General features: G+C 37.3%; 1 protein-coding gene across 1 annotated transcript in view; it reads left to right on the forward strand.

Moving 5' to 3' along the window:
- The window catches only part of CWF19L2 (CWF19 like cell cycle control factor 2), a 73,228-nt gene that overhangs the window by 40,570 nt on the left and 10,329 nt on the right, over positions 1-22,329 (forward strand). The window contains exons 11-14 of the mRNA XM_048078209.2: positions 5,493-5,618; positions 6,884-7,021; positions 18,506-18,718; positions 20,254-20,370. Coding sequence (XP_047934166.2) covers positions 5,493-5,618; positions 6,884-7,021; positions 18,506-18,718; positions 20,254-20,370 — 594 coding nt within the window. The remainder of the gene's footprint in view (positions 1-5,492; positions 5,619-6,883; positions 7,022-18,505; positions 18,719-20,253; positions 20,371-22,329) is intronic.

A 22,329-nucleotide genomic window follows, 5' to 3' on the forward strand; every position in this document is an offset into this window, starting at 1 on the left:
TGAAGGGTGTGGATGTTATCTATTGGAATTGTTTTTTGGAACCTGAGAGAATCATTTTTCGTGGTAGCTTTCTTGGAAACCTTTTACTGACATTTTACTTTGAAGATGATTGCTAAGTTTTATTCCTTGGTTTAATAAAATAAAATATGTGGAATAGCAACATCTTAAATTTAGAATGCAAATAATTTATTTTTATCATTTTTTGATATTGCCGTAACTGCTTGATCATCTCTTATTTTTCTGTCAAAAAGCTTTCTGATTCTGGTGTGTTTAGAAATAGTTTTAGTGTTTATTTTTAGTGAGATCCTCTTCAATATTAAATTTTGCCTTAGTTTTTTTTTAAATTTACAATAAGCTTTCCAAATTTATGCTGTTTGTAGTTCAGTTATATTTAGATAGGATTTTGACTACTGAAGGATGTCTTTACCTCTAATAACTGCTTTAATCTTCTGAATAACCATGCCTGGCATATTTGATCCATTGGATTTGTTTTGGTTCATAGTATGCATTTACTCTTAGTCTCTCACATGACTTCACATTAACCTTCGTGCTGTCCATAATTATGTTACCCTTTTATCTGCTTCTTTTAATTTCCCTTTGATGGACCACTTTTTTTTTTGTACTTTCTCTTCTAACATTAAAGATTACTCTCTTTTGTGCCTTCTCCTTTTCTCTAGAATATTAAATCAAAATACGTTATGTGTGTCTTGTGTCGGCACTCTGTGGACGAAACAAACAAAAACCCCTTTATCTGTAGGGTACCAGTTCGGAGTATGTGTTACATCTGTTTGTCCTCTGCAGCATTTCATGTGTAAACAGGAGCCTGTTGAAATCTATTGCTCTGCTGCCTTCATCTCTAGTTTCATTGTACACATCTGGGTTTGTCAGTAGTTTTCTAGTCTGTCTTGTTTTCTTAAAACAAACAAAAAAACATGTTCTTCTTAGGCAATTGTACTGTTGTTTTACAGTCTTTAATGTTAGAAGAACCTTTCTGCTACCTAACTTCCATTTCTTCTGCAATTTTAACCCTTTTCTTTTACGCTTTTTATTCCTCATGCAGTTTGTTTGCCAAAACCTTTTGAGTTTTTGCAGCTTACTAGCATGTTTCTAATTTTGTGTATTTATTTTTTCAACATTTTTAATTTTTATTTTTTTTTAAGCCTTTAGTCATTCTTGTTTTTCTCCAGTTTCTCTCCTGTTAAGTTTGCCTCTTTCTGGAAGTGTAGGGCAGAAGGCCATCTGAAGTCTTGCATGTGGAAAAATGGAAGTGTTCCCCCTTCTGCCTGTTCTTCTACCTGTATGTTACTGTGGCAGCAGGCAGAAATCAGAAAAAAAACAGAATGCAACCGTTGTTAGTATCTAGCATTTTGGAGCTTGTCTTCAGTAGCATGTAACATCTGTTTTTGTGAGATGTAGAATACCTTGTAAACTCTTCATTTTGGGAAAATAATCGCTGCTGAGCAATGGCTTCCTTTTTGACATGGCTGCATTTTAAAAGTTGTAGTGAAGTCACGTAAATCTTGAGGTGGTTGTTCTCAGAAGGAATTAGATGCCTGTAAGTTGAAGAATCTGTTTATCATTCTGTGCAGTTCCTGAGCAAAGCAACATTGTGTTGTAATGTCTGTTGTTTTTCATGATTAATCTTTCTGAAAAGTTGTTTATACAATGAGGTGAAAACTTAGAGACTGGGAATGGAAATGATGGAGCCATTCTTCATGGAAAATTTTCGTCCCTTTTCTTGACTCCACAACATAAAAACATGGGGAGAGAGGGACCTAATTAACTCAAGCATCTTTTTAGAAACTCCATAGCAACTTCTGTTTAAGGCAATGGGACCCATCACAGTTCTCAGGTAATAATCTAACAAGTAACCATTTCTGAAGAGTCCTGTTCACGTGAAATTCTCAGTCAGGTGCATCTTTCCACTCACCTGCCTCATGTTACTTGTGTCTCCTCCTGCATGTGGATTTGCCTTGCCCTTATGGGAGAGCTGCTCTGTCCCTGCTTGGCCAGATGGGTTTGTCAGGTTTAGGACAATGTTTTTTTTTCCTTTAGAAATGTCATTTTCATTTCAGACTAATAAACCAAGCTCTGGGTTTTGAATGGTCACTGCAATGTCTGCTGTTACATTTTCAGCTTCCGAACTTGTAGAGTTATCCAAGTCTTTAAAGAACTAGGACATTTATTGTATGTTTCTTATGATATGTTATGTTATTTACTTTGTCTTTGCTCTCCTTATTTGCAGTGCATAAATGTTTACAGTTATTCCCTTCTTACCTTTTCATACTGCTCTTATGATTTTTCCTATACCTGGTTATCTTGCAGTAAGGGTAAAATTAGCCAGCGCGTGCAGTAAAGGTAAAATGTAGCCAGCATGTGCATCTGCATCTCTCTTGTCTTTTCTACCATTTCAAATGAAATTTTGTGGTTATTTCATTCAAGCGTTGCAGATGGGCAAGTTTCTTGTTGTCAAGCAAAGTGTTCCTCACGAAACTTTCCCTGCTAATCCTGGTTTTTAGAACTTAGTTTTTTCTTTGACTTTCCATTCTCCAGTTCCTTCAACTGTTAAAATTATTTCTACTACCACAATACTGAACTATGCTAAGTCATAGGCCATTTAAGCATTACAGTATTCACAAATGTCTACCTGTTTTCTTGACATGCAGAAAGAAATGACAAATGCCCTAGGCATCTTGCACTGGTTACCTGTTTGTCATTATGCCCAGAGTACTCCACTTGCATTTATATCCCATTTAAGCTGGGTGTGCGTCCTGCTTCTTTTCCACTCTCGTCCTTTGTCTTTGCTCATCTAATACTGAGTATTTTGTTGCCGTTATGTTTTCAAAGTAATGGTGCTTTTGAGCAGGGATGATAACTAGCTCTTAGGTCTGTCTGAACAGCACAGCGACGGTGTGAAAACACAGCGTACCCCCGCCTTGGTTGCCAGTCTCAAACCTGCCTATTGCCGGGTTTGAACTTCACAGTATGGGAAGTGCAGGGTGAAGACACACAACCTTTTTTCCCCGTTTCAGTGAATCACCTCTTCTCTCCCTACCCTCTCCCAGGAGAGAGAAAATAACTTCTGTTCTGAAAAAGTAGCAACTGAGGCGAATAACCTGGCTGTACAGGGAACAAGTGGTGGTGTATGCAAAGTGCCTCCCTGAATACACTGGAGCCCGACCAGTGTGGGACATCTTGGTTTGCTCTGCAAAAACGAGATTTGCCTTTGATACAGAAGAGAGGTTTGGTTTACCTAGACAGTTTTTTGTTCCATAACTTCTAGCTTGGTGTCACTTTTCCTGAAAAATACGATTAGGCCATTGGATGCATACTTCAGCATCTACAGAACATTTAGACTTGATTGGGGTTTCTGGGACAGGCTTTCATTAGGCAAGGATGGCAGATGTAAAGCAGACACGTCAGTTGTTTGGTGGAAAATAGCTTCAAATTGAGATTAATAAGGTTGTTTATAAGACTTGACAAAAGCTGTCCTAATATCACCAGATTTAGTGATGTCCCCCTTTTTGCTCTAATTTAATCATCTGACTTACCTAAACCTTTGTTTTTTATAGTAATCAAGAAGCTCTCAGGCTTTCTTTTTTAAAATTTTTTATTCTTAAACTTTCCATAAAGTTCAATACTTATTTTTATGGTGAGCAATTTCTGCCTTTTCTCTTTTTGTTTATATGTGCAAATGTATCTCTGTCTGTCTATTATCTTTATTTAAATCTGATGCACCCCTGTGCAGTGGGAAAGTACTATTGCCGCTGTTTTGGAGGGATCTGGGCTGACCTGGCTCTTGACAGGATGTTCATTGTGCAGCTCAGCTGTAAAGACGGTAACTTCCATCCCAAATGAGGACCCTGGGTGGTGGGAGATAAATTCATAAATTGATAAAGGAGTTTTTGCAGTTACAGTAGTGGATGAAGGTATGAGAAGACTGAGGGCTGGGTTCATAAAAGGGGTGATGTGAAGCAGTACCTCGCCCTCCTGTGCTTTCCTTCTAAGCAGCTGGCAGCGGTAGTATAAGCTACGACTGTGAGTACCTAGAAATGGAATTTGTGATAGCTGAAGTACAGGGAAGTATTTAAGAAGTCATTTGGGAAATGAATATATTCATTCATCTCCCTGGTATTGTGTCAATAGGACTGGGATCCATTGGGGGCCTTCATCACTGGGGTATGTGATAACCCTTCCTTTTCAGCTGCGCCGGTAAATTGTCTGGCTAAATGAGTCCTTCGTGTTTTTTCTTCAGTCTTGCTTATTCCAGGCCTCTTCCTCTTCCTCTCCTCCCTGCTTGGTGGGCAGAGAAATCATGGGAGGTGGATTTGTAACTTCTTGAGCTGCATTCAAGTTAAATCTCCCATGTAAATGAATGATTTTCCTCCAGAATATTTTCACCAAAAGACATGTTTTTCTGCACGGAATCTGTGTCTTGCAGCCTTTTTTGGGCGATTCAAGAGTGTTAATAAGCATTGGACATGAACTAAGCCAACCAGGGATAAAACTTAAGGATATAGGTGCTTAGTCCAGGCATTCTGATTGGGTTTGGATGCAGAATAGATTTAAGCCATCCGTCTCTGGCAAAGTGGAAGCGGTTTTGAGAATGCATGGAGGAATACCTCAGTACAACTCTACAACTCTACTGATAGATCTTGGGGCCTGTAAACTCTTAGCTGCTGAAGGGTAAACTGCGATTTTGGGGATTATACTTTTCTGTCCAAGCTAAAATGACCTCATTTGTAGGTAATTGCTTGAGGAAGATGTTTGCTTCTGGCCTTTCAGTCTGAATATGTCCAATATAATGAGGAATTACATTATCTGGCAAAAAAAAATAAGGGGTCTCCTGTGTGTTTATATGAATGATAGAGACTTCACCTGTCGCTGGCTGACAGAATGAGCTGAAACCAGGCAATTGGCATCTTGTTTCATGGATTCTGATGAAGTAAAACCAACATTATCAGTAGTTTTGGAATTAAACTTCTGTATCTATGTCTGACAGTAAGGACCACTCTGTAAAATTCTTTCTTTCTTTCTTGCAGTGCCAGTTGTGTAGGAAATGAATGTCTGATCTAATGGAATGTATTCAAAAGCCATAAATAGCTAATGTTTTGACTAGCTATTCAGTATTACCTATTGAAGTATTCAGAAGCATTGTATTTCTCCTGGGGATGAACCTTTATGAGAAAAAACAAGGAATACAAGCATGGTTCTTTTTGGAAATTTATGTTTGCTCTGGACTTGAGTAGTTGGATATGTATTCAATATCCTGTCCCTTTTTAATGTGGAAAAGAACTTGTGTAATGTAGCGCTACCTGCTTTGAATTGTAACAAACATGCAACATGTAAAGAATATGGTTTTTTATCTTTAGAGCTTTAAACATTTTAAATAATCTTTTAAATAAATGCTTTTTATTTAGTGTGAGATTAGGTGCTTCTTTTGTTCTTGTCTGTAACCTTTGTTTTAAAATACATCTTAAAACCTGACACAGGCTTCAAGCCGTCAAGAAGATGAGCAAGTGATCCTTGTCAGAACAGATCAAAGTGGAAGGGCATGGCCTGTGACCGCATCAGTTGAACCACAGGAGCCTAGAGGAGGACGCAGAAAGAGACAGATGGTAAGTTTTACAAAAGTGAGTATTAAGGAGTGAAATTCAGAAATGATTTTGTAGATTTACTTCTGTGGTGCATGAATTGATGTGAGTGACTTATCAGACTGTCGATAGGTAGTTAAAAAGTGCCCTTCAGATGATGATTGTAATTAAGTGTTAGAGAACATATTGAGCATATATTAAGTTTATTTTCAGACTTATGTTTCCCTAGGGACTGTTTTAGGGCTTATTTAAACGCACAATCAAGGAAAAGTAAGTCTTTTTTCAAATTATCAGTCTCTTAGCTAAGCAGTTTTTATTGCATAAAATTTGTAAATAATAAAGTTTATCAGAGCTGAATATTTCCAAAATATCTGTGGGTAATTTCACTCTTTTCTGATCAGAAGTACTGTTGCTGATAATAAAAATTATGACCCAACTTTTACAGCAAAGTCTTTTGGGGGACATAGAGAAGCTTGGAGGCTGGAGGAACATTTTATTCTTCTGATGTTTGCAACAGTAAATAAACTAGTATTTTGAAATTCGGGCTGGAGGAGCATATAATACCTTATATTTCTAGTACATGCTTGATTAGTACAACAGATCAGTTTGTAATAGTGATGTGGAGGATTGAAAGGAACAAGAGGTGAGGAACTGGTTGTCATCTTCCTGTTCTTTCTGTTTTGGAAAAACGCCACCTCTGCTATGTTAATTACCATACCCTATGATTCTGCAGTATTTAGTTTCATCCTGCTCTGAAGGACAAATTCTGTTTTGTTGTGTACTCTTAAGATGGGAGAGGTACCACATTTATAAAGTTTTCAATAATGTATTTGATTGCTTTTTCTTTTTTCTTTTTTTCCTTTTTTTTTTATTTTTTTTTCTTTCCTGGCTTAACTGTCTTAGTTTAATTGAGAATTCAAAAACTTCTGTAAATAATGGAGATTACTTTTTGGAATATTCCATCACTGTGAACTGATCAACCATTTCAGTGAATTACTGTGTGACTTTCCTGAGTTGGTAGTATTGGAGCTCTGACAGCATATGGATGTAAGAGATATAGTGATTGTGAAACAAGGCAATATTTTTATTTAGACCTACTGAAACAATTGAAGGAATAGGAAATACTCATTGCTCCTTTCCGTAGGTCAAATGAAGCAGTAAGCCCAGTTGTTTCAGATGTGCTTAGCCTGATCCTCTGTTCTTTAAACTTGTTGAAATTATCAGGGTCTGAATTTCATTCTCCATCTTTCTCACTAGGTTTTTATTGTATTCAATATGTTTGTTTCCAGGTCGCTACTCATGTAGATAAAGAAAGAGTAAGGTACTTTCCGGATGATGACAGTATGAACCTGCAGGATTTAGTCAAAAATGAGAGGACAAAAACAGCAGAGGATCAAAATGCACTGTTCATGCGTATGGCATCAAAGGTAAGGGGTGATGTGTATCGGTTTCTGATTGAGCATTTTATTATAAGAAAATTCAAAAGAAGAGGAGGCAATGGAGCCTCGCTGTGCAAGGTATGGTGCTTTTTGGTGAGAATTCTGATTGTCTTGAATAATGTTCAAGTCTGTTGGATGATTTTACTGACATCAAAGAGATAGAAACATGCATGCAGGAAATATGGTGCATTCAGCTCCTTCATGAACTGATTGTGCCGTTCCTCTGCCTATAGATTTTGATGCTATAAATGCAATCTTCTTAGCTTACCCCTGAAGTTTCTAAAATTTATGGAAAGTATTTTTTGTGTATTCATATATTTGTTGATTCCAAGTTTCTTCGCTTCAAACTGGAAAGATTCTTAGTGTGTGTTCAGTTACCCTTTTTCATTTTTTGTATTTTTGACATTGTACTAAGATAACTTTTAATGCAAGGACTGGATTGTATGCAGGGAAGAATAGCAAACTTGAACGGAGATCAAAGACTTCTATGTTATTTAGTTTTCTAAGTCTTCAAAGGGAAAATTCTGATAATTTTTCTTTGTATTTTTTTGGCATGTAAATGTGTGGGTTTTTTTTTTTCTGTTCAACTTTGAAATATAAATTTTCTATGTTTTTGATGAATGAGGCACTTCATGTAAGAACACCCATACCAGTGATTCACTCAGATTCGTTCTGGGCTGTGACTGTTTAGGTGGAAGTATAAAAGCAGGTCACATTTCTAGTGATGCATCCTCTGTGTGCTTTTCTGGCCATTACCAATTTGAAAAAAATATATAATAATTCTATAGCTGGTATTTCTTTCTCCTTTTGGTTTATGGATTGTTAAGGTAATTGGGGATTGGACTGAATATCCCCTTTTACTTCCTTTCAGTGACTCCTTATCTCCCATTCTATTATCTGTACCTACCGCTAAAAGCTATGGGCTATAATTACTTGATTGGAAGAAAACAAAAAACCTGAATCCTGTGTGCATGGCATCTTTGGTTGCAATCTTGTACCTGCAGGCAGTTCCTCAAAGATCTGTTACCTGCATTATAAGGTTTTCTGGGATAGTGTTGAAATTTAGTCCAGGTAGAAATGGGACTGAAATGGCCTGGCCTCAGTATGTAGCTGTTTTAAAAATAAAAATTCTACACAAATGATCATGAACCTTGGCAACTGAACTACTGCATGCTTATAGAGGAAACTGTAATGTAGTGCTTATTTTCTAAAAAGAAGCAATTACGAAAAGAAAAAAGATGCAGTGTCTATTTACTGGGAAAAGAATACATAAAGAGAAAATGCTTGCAGGCTGTAAGGAATCTCTAGTGCTAGATGCTGACTGCAAATGTGTGCTACTGACAAAAACATTCTAAGGGAGAGAACACCTCCAAATGGGATAAAACTTTATTTAAAAATAAATCCAAGGATGGGCGAACAGAAGAGTAAAGAGCTTTTGGAGGTTAAAAGAAAAATCAAATCCAAAACTTAATAATTATTTTAAAGTACTTGTTATGTCCAAATAAGGAGAAGGGAACAGTACCTGAGCTGAGCAGCCTGAAAGTAAATTTTGATAAAAAAGATTGAAAATTGATCTAGAGAGAATTATATTGAGTAAATACTTTGTTTGCTAAAACAATAAAGTCAGGAATTAAACTCACTGGAAGAAGCCTGCAGGAATGTTGTGTTGCTAAAAACTGATAAAGATATAAATAAAATATTTAGGAAAGATGAGTGCTTGACAGAACTAATGAAATATTTGCATTTGAGGAGAGAGTAAGGGAATTGGGGTTGTTTAGCTTGGAGAAAGGGAGGCTGAGGTGAGATCTCATTGCTCTCTACAGCTACCTGAAAGGAAGCTGCAGTGAGGAGCATGTCCATTTCTTTTCTCAGGTGACAAGTAAGGAAATGGTCTCAAGTTATGCCAGGGGAAGTTTAGATTGGATATTAGGAAGAATTTCTTCATGGAGAGGGTCGTTACGCATTGGAACAAACTGCTCAGGAAAGTGGTGGAGTCCTCATGCCTGGGGGTATTTAAGATGTGACATTAAGGGCCATGGTTTAGTGATAGGACTCGTTAGGTCAGCTTGATGATTGGACTTGATGATCTTGAAGGTCTTTTCCAACCTAGGTGTTTCAGTGGTTCTAATATTAACTATAAATGAGGTCTGAGAAATTCCTACGCATGAGCTTTTATTTATGGACAATAAATGATTAACTGTCTCAACAGTGTAAATGAAATGAAAGTTAGCTCCAGTTTATAAAAATCCATCATTTTAAATCCAAACTTTAATTTGAGATGAATAATAACAAATGACTAAAACCAAATGGTCCCTGCTTAAGTAGTGTGGAAACAGTCAGATGTGACACTGCTGAACCACAAACCGGTGAGAGCAACCTTTACTCATCCATGGTGCTGAGGAACAGAGGATGGCAAGTATAAGGGCAATCTGAAAAGAAAATAGAGGACAGGAGTAAATGGTTAGTTTTTATTATAAAAGGAGTTTGCTAATAGATTCTTCAGGAGTCTCTTCTGCTTAACAGGTACATAAACCATCTGGAAGAAAGTATAACCTGACAATTTGTTACTGTTACATAACTATTCAGGACTGTCAAAACTAGAGCTTACTGTAAAGAATTGTAGAACTTCAAAACAAAAGGCTGAGATTCTTCTAATGTTATAAACCTTGAATCTGAACTGATTCTCAAGATTCATTTTGGAGAGTCACTGGAGAGAAGTACGTATTTTGGTGGTGTGAGCCATCCGTCCAATTTTGAAAGGCTGCTAAAGGATTTTTTTGGCTATAAAAGGAATTAAGAGAATTAGCTCAGACACAGTAAATTGTGTTTCAGACCTCTAGAATGAAGAGAAGGAGATCCGATCATAGTAAATTCAGATGAATGTCAGATTTGCATTCCTAATGCAAAATGGTGGTCATTATGAAGCTGAGTGAAACTAAACTGTGCCTGTACCACATTACTATAGAAGCATGACTATAGGATAAAAAAAAAAAGTTGAAAATTGATTTTTTTTTTTAACTGACAGTTTTATAATACAAAATATATGTGAAGTATTCAGTTTTTATTACTATTAGCTTTAACTAACATGTCTGTAGTTCCTTCTGCCCTCATCTGTAAGTCGTACGGAATAAGTCGTTCCATTTTCCCAAATTCATGCTGTTAAAACTTATGTAATCCTTTCATTTCATCAGTAGATGCTTGTGGGTGTATAGAGACTGGTTTCTAGAACATTACTTCAATAGAAATTACCTTTTATTTGTGTGCAGAAATTCTACTAAGGCATATTTTTTCCTTTTTGATTGTTTTACTAAAAGCAAGTGAGAAAGGTTATGTTGCTCATCAGACCATTTAAATTTTGCCCATAAGCTAATTTTATTTCAAAATCTCTGCAGTAATCTGTAACATGAATTTAAACATATAAGACAATTATTTATAAGTACAAAAGTGCATTAGTAATGCTGGCTTTCACTTACGGATTTAGTAAAGAGAGATGCTGGTATTACAGATTAGCAAACAGGGCATTTACATGTTACCTTTCCTTGGTTCTGGAGTCTGTAAAATGGGAAATTGCTTTCAGCCTTATCATTTTCACTTGCTGTGCAAACCTGCCTGTTGTACATATTTGCATTTCCATCTTCATAAAGCAAAATAATAGTCTGCAAGCACTTTACAAGCTAAACTAAAAAATGCAGGATGTTGCTGCTTCTACTATTATGTAATAAATGTTTTTCTTCTTTCTTTACCTGGTGAAGCCCTTCTAGTGCAGCATTTAACGCACCTGATAAAACTCTTACAAAGCTCTTGTGCGCTGTTGCTTTTTACATTTACTTAACCATCTAAGCATGAGCATGGTGTGCTGTAGAAACATTAATACAAAAACCTGAGGCAAATAGTTTCAAGCATCTTGTCCTGCGTTCCACTAGGTTTCAGTTTAATACACTAGACAGCTTTCTGTGTATATTGTGTGGACACAAAATTAAAGCTGTTCCTGTATGTGGAACTGAATCAACAGCTGCAAGAGCTAGATTACAGAGGAAAACTTGGGAAAAAAGAGGAACTGTGTGGATGCAGCTCATAGTAAATGACTGCATAAGCGTTTCGTGTTCGTTAAGAGTTAGGTTAGAATTACCAGGTGTGTCACAAATGAAGACTTATGCAGGACGGCCTTTTTTATGACTTAAAGTCATCGACAGGGATAATCATAAAGTTAAATGCTAATCATTTGCACTTCTAACATTGTGTGGCTGAAGGTATTCTGTTTGGCTTGCATTAAATGCAGTCGACTTTTACATAAAATTTTATCTGTCCTGATAACTATTTGTAGCAAAATGAGCAATTTTCATTTCAAGTAACAGAAACAGCAAGGAGCGTGGTCCCTAACCCTGGAACAATCGTCTGTTGTTTGTTTCTTCCTTAACTTTCTGCTGCTCCAAGGTGGTTCTGAGCTACCTTGCTCACAGCATTATTTGTAATGTTCTCCTGTCAGTGACATAGGACTTAAAAAGACTGTACACTGATACGTTAAAATCCTTTGATGCTGTATGTTTGGTGTATGATTTCACTGGGAAGATAGCTTTTGGAAATGCCTGTGTGTTGAATTATTTGTGGAATAAAACCTACAAAATCAGTTTCTGTTGTTGTACGGAGGTTGGAGTTGTAATAATAAAATTAACATGATAAAACTTTATCTTGATACGGCTTGAACAAATGCAGTTTGAGGTCAGGAAGGCTTTTTTTCTGAGGTGATTTTGTTCTCAACAATAGGTGCTAAATGCTGACTAAATTTAAATGTGGTGAGATGTATTCTTATGTCACTCAGGTTTATATTCCAAAAAAAATAGTTTATTCTTTTTTTGCAGCTTCCCAAAATATATGATGAGTACAACATTCCACAGATATTAACTCTGTCATTTAAGGTTGAAGACGTCAGTGTTGCCATGACAATTTAAAATCAAAATGGTACATTTTATACAATCTATATACATTTTTTTCACAGATTTTCCAAGCAGATTTACTTTTATTAGCTTATATGGAAGTAACTTTAAATATGATTGTGTTAGAGAGAAAACAGAAGCAGCAGAAGTTCAGCACATAAATAAAAAATAGAACAAGAAAATAAGCTGAAAACCTACCTGAAAAAAAATGCAGGAATATTTCGTTACCATGCTAATTGCGTTTAATGGAATTTCCTGCTTCATCCCCAAATTTCAGAGGAAATCTGAAGAGGAAAAGGTGAGCTCAGTGTATTACGTAGGCAGAATCCCCGTTGATTAGGAGTTGTGTCTCTTGAGGTTAACTTCAACAACATATTAAATTCTTTAGTAGGGCTTTCTTTCCATAGGGTGCACCCAAAGAGCAAGTGATAGCAGCAGAGGGAGAGATAAGAGACGCAGCATGCTTCAGATTGAATATGGAGGCAGCCAGCACTGTATAGGACCCCAGGGGTTTTACTGTAGCAATAAGAAAAACAGAATCAGTGTAAAATTAAACTGAGAGACAGTTCCAGTGATCTGAACAAGTGTTGGCAGAAAAATGAGGCTGACTCTGGAGTGTGTTGAATACAGATCTACAAGAGTTACTTTCGGAAGCAGCCCCATGCCAAGGTGCCTAATGGCTTCAGTAATGTTAACACTGGAAAAAGAGAGAAAAAAAAAGAAGATGAAGTGAATATTATATAATTGCTTACGTAATGTGATAATTAACATGAATAATAAGGATATGCTACAGATTTCATCAGCAAATACAACATTGTAACTTTTCCATCTCAAATTATTTTCATTTATGCACAGTCAGATGCTAATCCTTTCTTGAATTCCTGTGCTGAATGGTTAGAGGTCTTTTTTTTTTTGTGTGTGTGTCTGCCACATTTGCACATTTGCACTGTAGTAAAGCTGTCTAAATGAGAGCCCAAAGGATGCTTTTTGTGCGCTCCTGAAAGACATTTGGATGTCTTCCCTGACTGTTGCTAAATGTTTGTATATTGCAGACCTTTGTTGGCCAGGGCAAGCAAAATTATGATGCTGTCTCTGTTGGTTAAACCAAAGCTGCATCCTGGTTTTGGAAAACAGATCCCCATCAGATGGGTGGTAGAAACCTGACTGTTGCATACCATGAGGTGTAGGATGCTGTGGTGCTAAGCATACCGAAGCTGCCTGTCTATTCTCTGGTTAATTATTGCTTGCCAAAGGAGAAGTTGAAAAATAGAGGGCACATAAGAAAGAAGGATGTGGCAGATCAGCCCAGAACAAAGAAGTGAAATGCAAAAGAGAAGACAAGGGACTGAGAAGATGCTCTCTTGCATGAGGGTGTCAGATCAGCTCTTGTGTTTGGCTGGAGTCCGGTAGGAACAATGACTTCAGGTGCATCATCTTTATAGATGTCTGAACTTCTTATATAAACTTTGGGCTGTTCAGAGATATATGTAGGACATCCAAACTTAGAAGTGATACATAGGTGACTGCCTATTTTGCTGTGCAGCACCTGAAATACAGTGTGCGTAGCATCAAGCATGGCCAGGGAACTAACTGCACAACTTCCAGATGCAGTGTCTTCCACGTCTAACAGGTGTGATACTTCACCTGATGCAGCACAGGGGCTTTCCGGCAACTCTAATAGAGCAGCATAGTTTCTTCTTAGGGTTTGTACCAGCTCTCTCTTTTGTACCGAAGAAAATACTTATGAAATAAATCAGTTTTTATTCTTTGCTTATCTTCTAGCATTTTTTGAGAACTCTCTTGTTGTTCTTTCAATTCCCTAGTACCTTGTTCAGAGAGATTTCATTATAACTAAATCATGCAATTGGCAAAACATACTGGACACCTTATTGGAAAAGCAAGAGAATAAATTTTTGCAGAGAGAATTTCCATTTTCTTCCTGAATAACTTATTTTTTTTTTTAAAAAAAAGCTAATGTTTAGAGTAGTAATTGAAGAGTACTATCTCATCGGCTCTAATAGCAGCTGCATTTTCTTGTATTTCAGTGCTGACACAGGTGCTTGGCATCTGTAGTACTTGAGGGAAGATCATATTTAAGGACTTATGGCCTTAGAGGCCTTTTCACTGCTACTGGCAAAGAATGTGTTAATGATGTTCATTGCTACTATTCCAATATTGCAGGATATTGTACGCTGTCTTTTTTTTTTTTTAAAGGCAGCAAAAACATTGCTGCATAGATTAACTGACATAAGCTTGTAGTATATCTTATTTCAGTAGGAATGCACAATTCTTGCTGGATAATGTTTTTGCTTGTCTTTAGGTTTCTGAACTTTTTTGAACTATTTTGAGGTATGTTGGAAGGACATTGTGATAATAGGGAATTCGCAAAGAAAATGTTTTTCCTTTTATGACTGTTGTTTTTAAAGGCGAAAATATGTCCCGTTTTTAACATTATTTTAAAGTCATCTAAAGGATGTGAAAAACATGACAAGAAGTGAAGACTCAGGGACAAGCTGACCATATATAACTGTGTCTCTTTGTCTCAAAACTGTGGTACAAGGGCACTGTACATTGGTGTGCTAGATTTATTACTTGAATAAAGGTCTTGTAAACTGGTTAAGTGTGTGAAAATGGGGAAAAAATAATAAGCCCTTATTTTTTCAGTTTCCCCTTGCCTGTTCTTCAGCAAGGGAAAGGTATAGTGCTTGAGGAGTGTAGAGCTGGATGTGTGTTATTAGTGGGTAGGCTTTTTTATTGCACAAGCAAGTTGAAATAACTTTCTTCTTAGATCTTGTTTATTTCAAGCACTTATTTAAGGTCTGAAACTGGGGTGTTGGTTTCTTGAACTGCCTTACAGCCTTTGGTGTCTTCTGTTATTGCAGTGGGATCTGTAATGATATTTCAGTGTGTGCCCTGGCAGCCAGGAGGGCCAACTGTACCCTGGGGTGCATCAGGCCCAGCACTGCCAGCTGGGTGAGGGAAGGGCTTGTCCTGCTCTGCTCTGTGCTGGTGGGGCCTCACCTCGAGTACTGTGTGCAGTTTTGGGCACTGCAATATAAGAAAGACACAAAACTATTAAGAGAGTGTCCAAAGGAGAGCTACAAAGATGGTGAAGGGTCCAGAGGGCAAGACGTATGAGGAGCAGCTGAGGTCCCTTGATTTGTTCAGCCCAGAGCAGAGCAGGCTGAGGGGAGGCCTCATGGCGGCCTGCAGCTCCCTCACGAGGGGAGCGGAGGGGCAGGCGCTGAGCTCTGCTCTCTGGGGACAGCGACAGGACCCGAGGGAACGGCATGGAGCTGGGGCAGGGGAGGGTCAGGCTGGGGGTTAGGGAAAGGTTCTGCACCCAGAGGGTGGTCGGGCACTGGGACAGGCTCCCCAGAGCAGTGGTAATGGCACCAAGCCTGCTGGAGTTCAAGAAGCGTTTGGACAGTGCTCTCAGACACATGGTCTGACTTTTTGGGTGGTCCTTTGGGGACCCAGGATTGGGACTCGATGAGCCTTGCGGGTCCCTTACAACTTGGGATATTCTGTGATTCAGTATCTTGTTTGTTGCTAGAAGAGATCCAAACCTGATCTGTGCATATTCTATGTATCCCTTTCTTGTGGCGTCTATTGCCAAAATGCTGCACTGCTACCTACCTTTTTCTTGTTCCCTTATTACTCTGAAGTAGTCTTGTGTCTATGTGATTGAGTTCCTTGACTTTGCTTAATCCAATTCTATTGAACAAAATGTTACATCTTAAACTAGAATTGCATTTTCCAGATTTAGTTTTATAATTTTTATTATTCAATTCAGTTAAAATACCAGTCAGGTGGCTCTTAATATATAACCCTATAACTTTATCTGTTTAGTATTTTATAATTAACTCAGTTGTTTGGTACTGAAAGTACTGAGCATTTTCAAAAGAAACTGTTGATCTGCTTTAGGGAACCTCAGTATTCAGGAAAAGTAAGAGCTGTTGTCTGTGTTTTGGGGTGGAAAACTACCAATATACCTTCCAAAATAAAGTTTTGGTTTTTGTTTTTTTTTTTGGTCTTATGTTATCTAAACAGACTACTGCTGGGATACATGGAAGATTTTCTTTTATTAGGAAGATGCGTTTCACTTATGGCAGTTGGTTTTGATATTGCTGTTTTCTTAATTGCTGGCTACATTTGAACATTAAACATGGCAGACCACTCAACACACTGTATGTTCTTTGAATGTATAAGAAAATTGAATGAAGCAGGCACATTATGTGAAATATGTCGAACATACATAAATCAACAGTCCATCATGACAGGATTTTTTTTTAGGTCTCATTACAAAGGAGATAGTTCTAAAGGGTCTGTCACTCAGAGGGTTGGTTTGCTGAATCATTGTTATTTAGCTTTATATTCTAGGTATCAAACATTCAAATATTCAACTTAATGCTGTTCGCTTGTATTTAATAACTGTTTCTGTAGTGAGATAAAATGCCTGTAACCAAAATATCTGAGAGACTGTATTTGAAGAGAAGTCCCTTAGATCAGACCTCAGCAAGTAATAAAACTGTAATGACACCCTTGACACTAGATCTTTTTGAATCTTTTGAATGTTCACAATATGTGTCTGTAGGTTCAGGAGTCCTCTATACCCAAAGGAAGAGACATTTAGCAAATTGACTACAAAGATCTTTTTTTTTGCGTGTGCTAGATATTAATATTTTGCTTCAAAATATTAAATGTAAAGTTTTTAATTTTCAAACCTGCTCTTTGTGGGAAAAAATACAACTTTATTGTCTCTGCGGGCAGAATGTAAGCTTCAGCTAGTCTAAGTACATCTAGTGAACAACGTCATTCATGTCAATGTTATTTTCCGTGAGAGGACAGTACTTCAGGTCTTGAAAAGGAAGAGAAAATGGATGTACAGGTCTTCAGTTATTCCCTGGATAGATGTTTCTAACTGCTTTAAGAGAGTTTTCAGAAGGTTCTGTTTCATTATCTTGACAAAGACATGTCATTTACACAGTCACAGAAAGCAATCTACCTGTTGAATAAAATGTCTTCAGTTACCTCTAGCAAAGGACTAATGCTACCCCAGTCTGTATTTTAATATGTATTAGCATTTGTTGCAAAGACACCTGTGCTGTTTCTTGAAGGAAATGCTATTGCTAATTCTTGAAGGAAAACTACTCATACATAAATCTGCCAGTGCTCTGAAGGTCCAGCACCTCCAGTACCAAGAGATCTATATAATGTGTTGTTTTTTTCCCCTGTCATTTTGATAAGGAAATTACTGAAACTATTCAAGGTAAAATTGCAGTCAGGTATAGCATAAACGTATCACAGCATAAGGACTTCATTTAGTGAGGAAAAACTTGAAAAAATTATTTTGAAAGCTTTTTACCTTTGCTTTAGTTGTGTATGTTGAATGTTTAGGGTATTACTGGCACATTTTAAAGCTATATAGAGTAGCCAGACAAGTAAGTGGATAAATACTTTCCTAAATCCTTTACAGTCAGTCTTTGCAATCAAGACTTGTTAAGTCTTCATTTAGGCAAGACAACATGGGATTTGTCATCAAGGATTGATAAAGGCTGATGTTACACACACATCCACGTGTGTGCTGAGTGGTGAAGCTTAGTGAAATCTTCTGTCATTTAAGTTTGTCCTGTGACCCACACCCACACGCTTTTCTGCCCTTCCTTTTCTTTCCATTCACTGTCTCTTGCTGCTGTTGCCCTGTCACCATGCATCCAGTTCCTAGCTACAGACTCCATTCCTTAGAAGTACTGTCTAGGTGAGACATAGCCATTTTGTCTGGGTTTCCATATTATTAAGATCCAGTAAGATACTATCGACCCTCAAGCACATCTTCGTAACAAACGCTAAATATTTTCAGAGCTTCTTTTAAATATATGGCATTTAACTAAAATGTAACAATTAATAAACAAACATACAAAAATGTGAATTATTTGGCCTTGTTTCTGGTAATGTTAGTTGTGTTGGTTATGCCTATCTAGCAACAGGTACTTTCAGGAGAAGACTTTTCTTCACAAAATGGCTTAGTGTTGTTCACCTGAGAAGAACAATTGTTGGCATGTTTCTACGGAGTACGAATAGAAGGTGCAGAGTTATGGTCCATCTATTTTACAACAGATGATTTAAAGGGCAGTGATAGTTGTAGTAGGAGAGGAGGAGGAGGAAAGGAAAGACTGAAATAAAATGTATGATAATACGTGATGAAGAAAAAATTGTGTATCTATTTAAAGCTGGAGTTATGTCAGGGTAATATTGAAATACCTAGCCCCTAACTTGAGATGGAATATAGTAATATATTCCTCTCACTACTGTCACACATCTATACTTTAATATCTGTGCTGTCTGAGATAGTGTATGACTGCTCTCAGGAGAAGTATCTGATAATAGCATGTCTTGCAGGTGCTGAATGGATTGCAGCACTGCTACTGCTGCTACATACTTTATCATTTTCTCAGTAAAAGATGTTCCAAAGAGCTAAGTATTTTTTTTTCTTGCCTATTTGTATATAAATGCACTTTTTTGTGTATCTTTTCAGCTGATGGAAAAAACTGACAGAGAGTACTACACTTTGGATGACATGTTTGTTTCCAAAGCAGCAAAAAGAGCACGCAGTGGGGAAGAGGAAGAAATACAAAGAAGAAAAGCAATACGTGAGCACCAACTGCTTGCTGCACGCATGGAAAAGTGTCCATACTGCTTTGATAGCAGTGAACTTTCTAAACATCTTATTATTGCAATTGGTACCAAGGTAAGAAAATAGTAATTTAGCACAAAAGTAAAAACAGAAAAGAAATAAAAGAAGGGAGTGTTAATGGTAGAGTGCCTAAGTTTAAGAACACAATTGCTGCTTTGAAATGTTTTAATGTTCTTCATCTTACTCTCCCAGACCTTCCTATTGATTTCAAGAATTCCTTGAGGGTTGGGGACAGAAAGATACAAGTCTGTCATGAATTATAAAGCTAGTCTTTGATATCAGAACTTCTGATTTGTGGAAGACAGAAGCAATAATGAAAGATTGGAGTGCAGAGATTAGACTGTAGGCGGATTTGTGAAAGACTAAATCACACTGCACTGGAGGAAATTTGAACTGGTTACGAACTGTATCTCGATGTCAAAGAAAGCTAAGTGGAGAATTCCATTCTTAAGCCTAAAATCTTTTGAAATGAAGAAAAGTTTGGTACAGTGAACCTTCTCGTTTCTGTTAATGCTTTTAAAATATGTACAAATATTTGGATTTATAATGTCTGAAATGCTTCAGTATAGGCTTTTTTTGATCATTATGCAAGGTTGTCATTTATTATCGATATTTTTCATTTGATTTTAATTTTTATAAAAATTTTATAGACCGAGGAATTAAATGCACATGCATATACCTACATATATGTACAGATCTGTATGTATATATACATATCTGTATGTATATATATATAAAAGATAAAAAAAAAAAAGCATGTGTATTGTAATGGACAAAACCAGTATGATTTCATAATAAACTGGTTCATAACTGGTTGGTCTATTAGCCTGATATTACTGCCTTTTCAGTAGAGCTGCTGTCTGGATACTGCTGCTTCATTCGAGCTACTGATGGATAATGCCAACTGTCACAATCACAGAATGGTTTGGGTTGGAAAGTGCCTCTGGAGGTCACCTGGTCCATCCTCCTTGCTCATGCAGGGACACCAAGAGCAGCTTGCCCAAAACAAACTTCAGCACAAGAAAAAAAATAAAAATCTTTCTTTCCGACTTGCTTAGGCTTTTACTGAATGTGGTTCAGTAGTTGGGACTCTTTACCAGGGATTGCAGTGACAGTACAAGGAGTAATGGTTTTAAACTAAAAGAGGGGAGATTTAGATTAGATATTTGGAAGAATTTTTTTTATTCAGAGGGTGTAAAGGCTAGGTTGCCCAGAGAAGCTGTGGATGCCCCATCCCTGGAGGTGTTCAAGGCCAGGCTGGATGGGGCTTTGGGCAGCCTGGTCTGGTGGGAGGTGTCCCCGTCCATGGCAGGGGGTTGGAACCAGGTGGTCTTGAAGGTCCCTTCCAACGCAAACCATTCTATGGTTCTGTGTTTTTCAGTCAAGTTCATTAGCTATTGAAGAGTTAGGTGAAGAGCAGAAAAGCTAAGTTGGTTTAAAGTCCTTGCTCTAAATACCTTGCTGTAAGTAGAAGTTAATGGCTTCTATTGGTTTAAAATCTATCACATAATGTAATTCTTAGCCATAGCGACGGGAAGGTTTTTAATGCTAGAAGAATGGGCACTTCAGTTTTTGTTTACTCTTTGTAGGTATACTTGTCTCTACCAAGCAACGAGTCCCTTATTGAAGGTCACTGCCTGATAGCCCCCTTACAGCACCATACTGCGGCCACGCTTTTGGATGAAGAAATCTGGGAAGAAATCCAGGTTAGCTGAGACACCTTCTCATGTTCTAAAGGTTTTGTTATAAAATATTGTTTTGAATAATATTATACTTGTCATATGTATCTGTTTGTATAATTTCCAGCTTGTCAGCTCTTTTTGGTTCTACTAAGGGGCAGAACATTCTTGCACTATGGTTGGAAATTAGTGGTCAAAAATTGATAAAGGGAAACAAAGGGTAAACACTGAAGAAACGTTCCCATTTATAAGCTCTAGAAAAATGTTGCCTAAGAATGTTGCAGAACTTCTATCCTTGGAGGTCTTTGGAAGCAGGCTAGAGGAACATATTAAGAAAAACATTAGGTACAGCTGATCTCTTACAGAAAGTGGAATAACTGGCTTGGCAGCCATTAAGAAAAAGATTGTCAGGACAGAAAGATCACTTATAATAAAAAACACTGGCTAAAGATATGTTGTTTACATGAGTTTTTTTTAAGCTAATCTGGTTTTGTGGTGGATAGCAAGACAGAACTATTTTCATTCTTCTTCATATAAGTCAGGTCCCTGTTAGAATCCAATTTCCTACTTTTTTTGAAAAGAATTATTAGAATAGAGTGCCAAGCATGATGGGTCATGCTTTCCAACTGTCATATGAAGACACTTTGAAGGTTTTCAGTTTTGTTTTCTTTGGAAAATGAAAATCAAGGGAGAAATGTAACAAACATGCCTAAAAGATTGACAGTGATCAGCCTCTCTCCCAGCCCCACCTTTACAAGGGAAAAATAACTTACAACCGGTGTTTTACATCAAAATATTGGAGACTACTTCAGACTATGGAAAAAGGTCATTGCTTGCACAGTTGCTTAGATTTAAAAACAGGTTAATCCCTGAGTTTGAAATGGTTTGAGTAACTTTGATCTTGCCTCAAGCCTGGCAGATGGATTCTCTTACTTTGCACGGTTGCTCCGAGCATTGATTCGCATGGCTGGTGTAATTTTTATGCAGTGTTGCTTTGTTAATTATGCTCCTCCCAAGCAGGAACGAAAAGAACTTTTGCATAGGACAGAAATGCCTTAGAAAGTTGTATAAGAAGCAAATAAGTGTGATGAGTAGGATCAGGAGTTAAAACAGAGCAGTGGGGAGAAGCGATAACTATATTTGTCCTGTATCCTCTATTTATCCTGCTGGCTTTTAACTAAATAGGGGTGTAGAAGAAACAGTTATAAGTAAAAGATGATCACTTTTCTAAATGTATGTGAGAAGGAAAATAGGATAAAGAAAAGATGAGCAAATGCAGTTTCTGTATTCAACGCTAGACTTTTCCTTGCTAGAAAATGCAGCTAGTTGGTAAACCCACCAGTGCTGTGAATGTAATAATTTTCAGTTTAAACATTTCTTTGTAGGAAAGTACTTAGGGGTGATGGACATATTATTTTTCAGCTCCTGTGTAATTCAGTAGAAGGAGTCTGGAAGGCTTCCACAGGAGTATAAACATACACTTAGTCAGTGGCTAAGCTAACTTAATGATGCCAGAGCCATATCTGATATTGTGGTTGAGGGAAAAAAACATCTCTGTTACACTGGATTGAGCACATGTTTTAGCTAACTATTTTTGCTGGGATTTTTTTCAAGATACGTTCAAATGAAGCAGGAAAGGTTCATTTATACTGTTTGGCTTCTGGCACTTGAATTTAACATGATTCATGTTTTAGACTTTTATGCGCTTCCCTTGCCAAAGTAAATATGCATGTAATTTTTTAATATGAAAAGATATAAATCTGCATGTTCAGTCGCTTGAACAGTGGCGTGTATCAACATCCTCTGCATCTGAGCATAAGCCATGCTCTCGTTTGCTCTTACGAGCAGTTTTGTCCTTTCCAGTGCTGATTACCCTTGGTATTTTGGCCCACTCAGAATTTGGAGGAAAAGTGCAATGCATTTAAAAAAACAAGAAACTGCAGTCTGGGAAATGTTAGCTAAAATCTGTAGATATTCTAGGCTTTT

Source organism: Anser cygnoides, chromosome 1, assembly GCF_040182565.1.
Source record: "Anser cygnoides isolate HZ-2024a breed goose chromosome 1, Taihu_goose_T2T_genome, whole genome shotgun sequence".
NCBI classification, from domain to species: Eukaryota; Metazoa; Chordata; class Aves; order Anseriformes; family Anatidae; genus Anser; species Anser cygnoides.